The sequence below is a fragment of the Plasmodium inui genome (assembly GCF_000524495.1).
Source record: "Plasmodium inui San Antonio 1 unplaced genomic scaffold supercont1.23, whole genome shotgun sequence".
Classification (NCBI taxonomy): domain Eukaryota; phylum Apicomplexa; class Aconoidasida; order Haemosporida; family Plasmodiidae; genus Plasmodium; species Plasmodium inui.
In genome coordinates, this window is record NW_008481857.1 from 274,922 (window position 1) to 283,989 (window position 9,068).

Consider the following 9,068-nt stretch of genomic DNA (forward strand, 5'->3'; position numbering starts at 1 on the left):
TGGAGGAAAGCCAAAACAAAAAGTGAGTAAACGCACAATAAAGAGAATGTAACATAGCATATACTATACGTGTGAGCCAAAGAAACAACGCCGCTTCCTACATGATGTTAGGCCTTTTTTCTCTTCCCCTTATATTCCTGTCACTTATCTACACTCGTTAAGCCGTTGCTTAAACAGTGCAGAAGCTGCAAAGGACGTTGTGCATATCTCTCGTGCTATACGCTTACGGCTACCTCTGCATCCCTTGCCTCCACCTACCTCTTGGGTTTGCCTACATGTACGCGGGGCGCATAGGTGTACGCGAATGCCGTGAATGTATAGAGCGCATATTCGCACAGAGCGTATGTGATATATGCGTACGGCGTATTGCCATATGTTCGTGCAGTTTTTATGCCATACAAATTGACCCCTATAGCGAATTCGTCCGCACCTTTCAATTAAGTGGCGCCTTGAGGCGAAGATACCAAGTGTACAAATTTTGATTTTTAAAAAAGTGAATTCAACGAGAAAGAAAAATTGAAATTCGCGCAAAAGCCAAGTTGGTTGTGTTACTGAATTATATCGAGCTGAAATCAACATTAACCGCATCGAACTTAACGACATTTATTTCTTTCCTTTTTCAATCTTTACGTGTTTTACGTGTTTCACGCCCTTCCCGTGTTTTCATGTTTTACAAGTTTTACCCGCTTTACATGACTTACCTGATTTACTCATTTTACGATTTTGCGTCCCTTGCCTCTGCGACTCTCTCAGTGCGTAACTCTTTACGCCATACGTGCGCACCTTCGTTTCCATATACTCTATCTTTCCCCCACATCATCCTTGACGCGCCATTTTTCAGCGCGTCGTTTTTACGTTTTCTTCATGCAAACCTCACTCGCTAACTCTGATGAACGAGTACCACAGGAGAAGAGGACAATTATAATATGAGATGAGCCAGGACCTTTATCTGTACCCCCAATAGTTAACCTTTGCGTTTTCAACTGTTAATGATCAGCCTATTCAAAAACAAGGGGGGGTGAAAAAAGAAAAAACAGCAAAAAGGTCCCTTCTTGAACAGAAGAAAAAACTCATATATATGTACATATAATACTTATGCCTACATTTTATGTACATATTTAGCCATATCCTTGTGCCCGCGTGATTGGAGCCCCGCTGTATGAAAGTGTCGTACGTACGAGCAACTATTGTTGAGCCTGTTGTGTCAGTTGACGTACTCATTTTACGTATTCTTCAGCGAGCGTGCATAAGCCTGTGAGAGTGTCCCTAGCACGTAAGCTCTGCAACACGTATGCCCAAGGGGGAGCGGACATACCATTAGTATAGCACCCTACTTGTATATCGCTATAAATACGCCCCTCCACACGTACATGCAAAGATATACATGCGTATGCCATTGTATTATTTTTCGCTATTTTCGCGTACACGGGCACATTTGTAATTCCTTCGCGCGTACACGCCCTTATGCCCGTGGGCACGCAGATAGATATTACTTCTTATATGTGCATAACGTGGTCAGATAAAAATACATGTATCGTGAACGCATATGAATTTTACTCGTACGCCCCCAAGGGAATGCAAGCAAAAAAAAAAAAAACAGCTGGATCTTGACTATTACGTACGCAAAAAATATTTTTTTATTTTTAACATGAAAAAGAGGAAATATTTAATTCTTGAGAAGGATTAAATGTATTTATGTGTTAATGTATCAAGTATACATTCGCATTTTCTTCCCTTAGCGTTTTTCTTTATTTTTCCTTTGCTCCACCTTTTTTTGTAAATCGCCCATTTCTCACAACAGTGCATACCTTTTAAGGCGAAATTTTTAAAGAAAATTGCCAAGCATAAGTTTTTTCTTTTAACCCAAGCTGCAGCCGCGCCATTGTTATATCCTCGAGAAAAAAACGAGTGAAGAAGAGGATAGCTTGCGCGAGCCAGCTCGTGGGGCCATTCACGTTTATGAGATATATATGCATGTGCCCGTTTACGCCAGTACGTATCAGCATAAATTCCTACATACCCGTACATACCGGTCTCTAGCTGTACCTGGGTGTACCCGGCTATACCCATCTACGCGTACAAGCACATTTTTCCACTCGTGGGAGAGAAACCAACCTCATTGATTACCCGTTGCATACGAATGCGTGACCAGTGATGTATACTTTACGTGAATTTATGTACATACAGCATCTACATCCCGATATTATGTGTAAATGCATGGCCACGTGAATGCATAATTAGCATAAGTGTAGAAGAGAATCTATGCCATAAGAGTGGCTGGTCCATAAGTATACCTGCTTAAGAGTGCCTTGCCGTAAGTTTATACCTGCGTAAGAGCGCCTGCGCCCAAACCCATCGTGAAGTACCTTCCCACGCGCATACGCGATAGCACGCGAGCGCCCTGATTTTTTCCCCTCACGTGCGGTACTCTTTCTCCTTCCCGTGGTTTTGCCCCTCGCGTTTTGCGTATGCATGCGAGAGGCACACCTCACCTGCGTTAGTTAACTGCCAACCGAACTGCATAACTTAATTGCGTACCGTAACTGCATGAATTAACTGTATGGATTAACTGCCAACATAGCTGCGTGAATTAACTGCGTGCCCTGCTTACCTGTCTTAAGTGCGTACCTTAAGGTGTCCCTCCACAGTGCACACCAACAGGCACGCCCACTTCACTCTGTTCATCCACTGCACTTAGGACACCCCCTATCGTGAAGCCAATTCGCACAATTCATTCCAGGAGGCACATTAGCAGGCGCAACGCAGACGTACGTGCATACGTGCTTTAACCTGCTAGCTATACATACGAATAGACGTGTTCTCCATACTTTGCGTACAGTCGCACTACGCCCCCCCCCCATCGAGTCTCTTTACGCCCACAAACAGAGATACGTCTCCGCATCAAGCGTATCTGCCCGTAACAAAAGCACATCCCGTGCACACAACCCTTTCCAGGTACTCCCCTACACGCATGAATAAGTACAAAAAATGAACGAATCCAATAACAGAGAAAGAACCCGACAACGTAGAGGTAACAACGACGTAATCAACATTGAAGATAGCGAAAGCAATAACTTTATCGTCAATGACGATGGTATGTTCATCGACGATAATGACTCGTTAGAGGATGAATGTCTCACTCCAAAAGACGATGAAGATAATACCAACTCTAGAAGAAAGAGAATAGATAGATTAAATAGAAGCGAAAATAAAAATATGGCTAACGAAAGAGGAGAGTCCAATAATGGTAGCGCTAGCTTGGGTCGCGGCGTCAACAACCCGCATGCGCAGCAACAGGGGCACGAACAGTACGGCCATCGACACCCCGAAGGCAGCAATTCCAGCGTACTGATAAATGGCGTTCCGTCGGAGGGCGCATTGCCCCATAGCGACCTCCCGAATAGTGGCCCTCCCAATGGCACAACGCAGAGCATGACGAGCAATATCCGAAACGAGCTCTTCGTTTTTAACGGAGACAACATCTTGGGTGGCTGTGACGGCACAGGGAGCAGCGCTATACGCGGCGTGAACCAGGGATCACTGGACGGTATAGCGGCAAACGTAGCCACGAACTTAGCTGCAGGTATCTCCACCAACATAGGGCCCAACTCGCAGGAGTGTGATAGCAGAAGGAACGATCCCTTGAGCCACATCCACGGGGCCGAGAGGGACAACGTGTTCGTGAACGGATCCAGTAACTACTTCCTGCAGAACGGAGTGCACGCCGAGAGCAACCACGCGGACGAAGTGAGAGATGCGCGGGATGACGCGATGGGGGAGGAGCATCATCATCAGCAGCAGGAAGAAGAAGAACAGCGGCAACAAGAGTCGCAACAGCCGCAGCAACTGCAGCAGCAGGAACAGCCCGAGCAGTATGAAGAACTGAGCCAAGAAAACCACGCGAACGCACTGATGCAAGGAGTCGAATTGAGCGAAGTCAGGGCAAGAGAAAATATTAAAAAGAAGGACGACGAAGTGGAAAGAAATATGTTGCACATGGTGGAGAGTGATTCACTAAGTGACGAACTGGTAGTGGCAGCAATTCTTAACAATGATAATCAGCTTGAATCTGGCTCCCATCTAAACACATTAAATAGCGCAGTAGGAGCAGTATCTACAGGAGATGCTTCCATCCCAGGGGTAGCAGCACAAGGATCAGCAGTAGCTCTTTCCACAGGAGGAGGACTAACCGTTCAAGCTTTAATACAGTGTTTGAAAAGAGAACTGACTTGTCCAATCTGTCTGGATTATTTTTACCTCCCCGTAACGATGAACTGTGGACACACCTTTTGCAGATACTGCATCGGCCATAACAAACTGAATGGAAAAAATTGCCCTCTGTGTCGACAAGCCCTAGGGCACACCGTATGCATCAACACAATTATCTCCAACCTAGTACGCGTATATAATTTGAGAAGAAAATCCATCAAGGTATACAAATCGATAGAAATAGTAAACACAGTGGATGAAATCTGGTGGAATGAAAATTTCATTAAACCCCAAGTTAGTGTACCCTTATTTTTACGTATCTTTCTGAACGATATGATTTCCGTGCCTGTCTTCTTTGACGACCTGACTGCCTGCATTGTCGACTTCTTCACCGTCAACAATCTGTGGTCAAAGGCCAAGTGGGTATTTAACATAAACGACTGTAAAATGTTTAGCGAACTTATTGGCTACGATAAGGACAACAAGGAAGTAACGAATGACAGGCTACATGCCTGGGTGGAGAACTATATCACAGAGAACCCATCCATGTGCATTAGGAAAGATGAGAAAATTATTTTAAAGATTATTCAGGATAGAACCCATAAAATTGATAGCCAATTTTTCGATTCCTCTGCACTTCCCAATAGATTGCCATGGGATGGGGGGAGACATGTTAAGAGCTTAATACATATGCCCCATTCGTCCGTCTCGCTGTCACACCTAATATTTGTCAAGGCAGAAAATAACAACATTGGTGTCGTCGATTGTGGGTCGACTATTGGTACCATGATAAAGGTGAACACTAACCACGTACTGAAAGAAGGGGACATAATCCACATAGGAGACCGGATTGAAGTTACCGTGTCTATAGAAAAGAACACGATAGGTATGCCTTACAAAGGATATGTGTGGAATAAGAAGTCCAATAAGGTGCTTGACAGACACGAGTTAAGCGAGCTGATGAAGGGGAAGAGCAAGGAAGGAGAGAGAGAACCAGAAGCGGGAGGAGCAGCCGGAGCAGATGTTAAGCAAAACGAAGATGACGCTGAACAGAGGGAAGATGTGCCAGCTGAATCGAGAGTGGATCACAGTGCGGAACGTCCCCAAGAACGGCTCTCTGATGAGATCTCAGAGCGAGGGGCGGATGCACAGGATTCTGCCAATAACGTGGGCGAAGATAACCTGCCATCCTATTGTGAAATCATCGAATCCAATTTGCTAATTAAATTCGATTTTGGAACGGTAAAAGATGAAGTCAATTTAAAAACGGAGTATATGGATCCCAAGGGAGTCGTCCTAGGCAGAGGTCCATATGCGCAGTCAAGTTACAAAAAACTGTCCGTTACAAATTCGAATGGTTATGTATCTAGAGAGCACTGCTTAATATACTATGATGGAAACAAGCCCGTTGGAGAAAGATGGCTTCTGAGGGATACTAGTACCTTGGGAACGTTCTTAAAAATCCCGCCCTTCTCAGAACCCGTCCCTTTACCTGTGGGTTCTATTTTTAAAGCCGGACAATGCAAAATTGAAGTTTGTTCTCGTGACAGTGCGCAATTTACACAACACCCTGCAAGGTCCATTTCGCTACTCAACCCGAACAATCGACCGAACATGGGCCCACCCAACCGAGACGATGGCAGGAACAACAACAATGGGAATGGAAATCCGAACAATCAGAACAATTCGGGTGGGGGCCAAGGAAGTGGCGGAACAGGGGGAAGCGGCGCAAGCGGCCGTGGTGGAAGTGGCAGCGGTGGTGGTAGCGGTAGCGGTAGTGGTGAAGGCAATGAAAGACGAAATGGCAGACAAAGCCGCGGAGGCAACCGTCACAACAGTGGAAGAAACAACTACCGTAATCAAGAGAGCCTTGGGGCCAACCATCACAGCAATGGAAGAAACAACTACCATAATCAAGCGAGCCTTGGGGACAACCATCACAACCTCATGCTTCCCAGGTGCGGAGAAAGAATAGAGCCCAGTAGTAATGACAGCAGTAGTGTAGAGAGCTTGCGATGGTATGACTATAGGGGACAGTACCACCACCACCCCCTTGATGAACATAATGGAGGAGGCGGTTACTGGATATTTAATGGGAGTGCTCTCCAGAATGATGGAAGAGGTCGAAGCTTCTATAATGTAGCCAGCAGTGGTAACTTCGGCAACTTCGTCAACTTGGCAAACTTCGGTGACTTGGCCAATCTGGGCAACGGAATGACGATGGCGAGAAGCAATCATGATGGTAGTACCGGTAGTAACAGTGCGTGGTTAAATACTGGGGGTTCGCACCAGCATCAGCTACAGCATCATCAGCAGAATCCCCTTCACCAATACCAGCAGTACCAGCATCAGCTACAGCATCATCAGCAGAATCCCCTTTACCAATACCAGCAGTACCAGCATCAGCTGCACCATCAGCACAATCGGGACACGTACTTCTACAATTACCTCCAACACAGAGTGAACAGCCAAGGGAACGACGAAGGCGTGAGTAACGGCAACGATGTCAATGAAAACAGCGATAATGAAAACGGGAATAACGGCTTCCCCAATGGGGGCATCGATGACGCGAGGAATAACAGCAATGCGAATGGAGCGACTGGCCCGAGCGGCGCGAACGGGACGAGTGGTTCCAGCGGCAATCAAAACAGGGGACATCACAGTAGTGGGAGTAGTACCACCAATCGTTATAACGGGTATATGAGCCGACATCAAAAGGGGCAGCCCACCCGCGATGATTCCAATCGAGGCAATCGACGTTATCACGGAGACAACCTTCTCAACGACATGATCAGAGTTAACGCCGAAAGAAGTCAAATAAACAGAGAATGCTACTACAATTCGCCCCTAGGAAGAAACCTCCTAGGCGTGAACTACGAAGAAGTTGTCTCTCCCAGGCTCTTTGCTCACGCAAGCCACGATGGAAGTATGTACCTGCATGGTGTGGGAAGAATCAACCCAGTAGTATGCAGTGGACCCATTGCAGTAGCAAACATCGTCCGCAGCAACAGTCTGAAGCCGTGCCAGAGTATCCGAGTGCAGCATGTGGAAGAGAGTCCCAGTCACTATTACCATAGCAGTTTAGATCAAAGTCACGAAATGAAAGTAAGAAGGGATGAGGAAGGTGAAAACCAAAATGAGGAGAGCTACCAAAATGTGTACTCGAATGATCATGGACAATGCATCTACATGGGTGTAGTGAACCAACCACAGAGGAGTAGTGATGCCATCGTCCCGTATAAAAACCTTCGCAGTACCTCCAATTGTCAGAGGAAAATGAGCATGAACCCGTACAAGAAGAGCAACAAGGGAAGCAACGATGTAGTAGACGCTCGCAATGGGTTGGTCTATTGGAGCCCCGTCAGCGAAGGCTGTTGGAACGTCGTGAATGAGAGGGATTTTCTCGGCAACAGCGTTTCGAGCGATGTGGCCTGTAGTGGATGTGGAAGGACGGACAATTACTCCAAACCGCAGAGCGTCTACAAGAAGAAGAGGCATCACGCGGAAACGTTTATGTGCGATAGCGTCTCCACCTCGGAAGAGGAAGAAGAACAACAACAAGAAAAGCGAAATAGTCTTAGCGAGGGGGGAAACCTGAACGAGGGCGCCCAGATGGACGAGCAGGGAGAGTCGAACATCCAAGATGAGGAGGACCATTACGGTGGAAGATGGGATGCCAATTGCGATGCTAGCTGCTGGGACGACGTGAGCACGAAGAACATCAACACCGCCGCAGCCCAGGCAGCCCTATTTAACGAAATTGAGCCGCTCAAGTTGATTTACGACTACATCCACGACCAAGGGACAAACGAGATTGCCAACTCCGGCATCAACCAAAGACTCATATGGGAAGAAAATGAAGAAATGATGAACCTTCTAAATAGCTCCAACGTGAAGACGAAAAAAATTAGCTCCCTGAGCATATTCCCAATGGTGCATCTGCCATTCTACCACTCTGAGCATAGACAGATGGAGGAAAACCCCCTCGAGGGAAAAGAAAACACGAGAAGAGTGTTATACACAGAACATGATATTTCTTGTGAACATAATGGGATGCTGTCTTCGATAAAGATGAGTAACTGAGAGACAATTAAACGGCACGTAACGAGGCCTCCCTCCCCGTGCCTTTCATAAGCCATAGAAATGTAGAAATAGGCTCATCAGTGGAGACACATCATAGAGTGCACAATAAATGTGATGTGTGTGCAACAGTATATCCACCAAAGTAGTCGTAGTGGTAATTTGCACGTCCCAAGTTTCAATGTTTTGTATAGCGAATTCATTCCCCTGGGAATACTGAAGAAAATACAAGTGCGTGTTCAATACAGTCAAAAAAAAAAAAAAAAAAAAAAAAAACACAAATGGAACTATTATCCTCCCCCCGGGGAACAGATCCACACACACTCACCACGTCTCAGTATTGATCTTTCACGTGTTTACTTTGCTCCCCTAAAGGGAATTGACAAGAGAGACGTCTGTATAATAACCACACAGCAATATCCACACGTAGGTAAACATGCAAGCCGAACATCTTGGGGCGTGTAGATCCAGTTTGTGCATTCACCCCGCTATATGACCCTAAAAGTGGAGGCTAATCAAAACAGGAACGCAGCTGGGTTTATCACTTCTGTACCAGACTTCCAAAATCTACACATGCGTGTCTCTGTGTGTGTGTGCTTATATGCATGTTTGCATAAGAGGTAAACTCCTCGTCAAATACACGCGTACGAATGTGAACGAAGCATCCGATCCCTGCGTACACTCAATGGAGACGCACAGCACACTCTCTTCCTTTTTTTTTTGTGGGACCCTCTCCCCCTTGAAATATTCACCTGAAAAGCATAAATATAAGACAGCAC

General features: G+C 46.0%; 1 protein-coding gene across 1 annotated transcript; it reads left to right on the top strand.

Annotated features, from left to right (window-relative positions):
* Positions 1 to 2,988: 2,988 nt before the first annotated feature.
* On the top strand, positions 2,989 to 8,292 carry C922_04469 (hypothetical protein; the record flags this gene model as incomplete). The annotated part of the gene is made up of 1 exon (XM_008820052.1): positions 2,989 to 8,292. One exon carries the CDS (start codon positions 2,989 to 2,991, stop codon positions 8,290 to 8,292), a length of 5,304 nt encoding a protein of 1,767 aa, XP_008818274.1.
* Between the last annotated feature and the right edge of the window lie 776 nt (positions 8,293 to 9,068).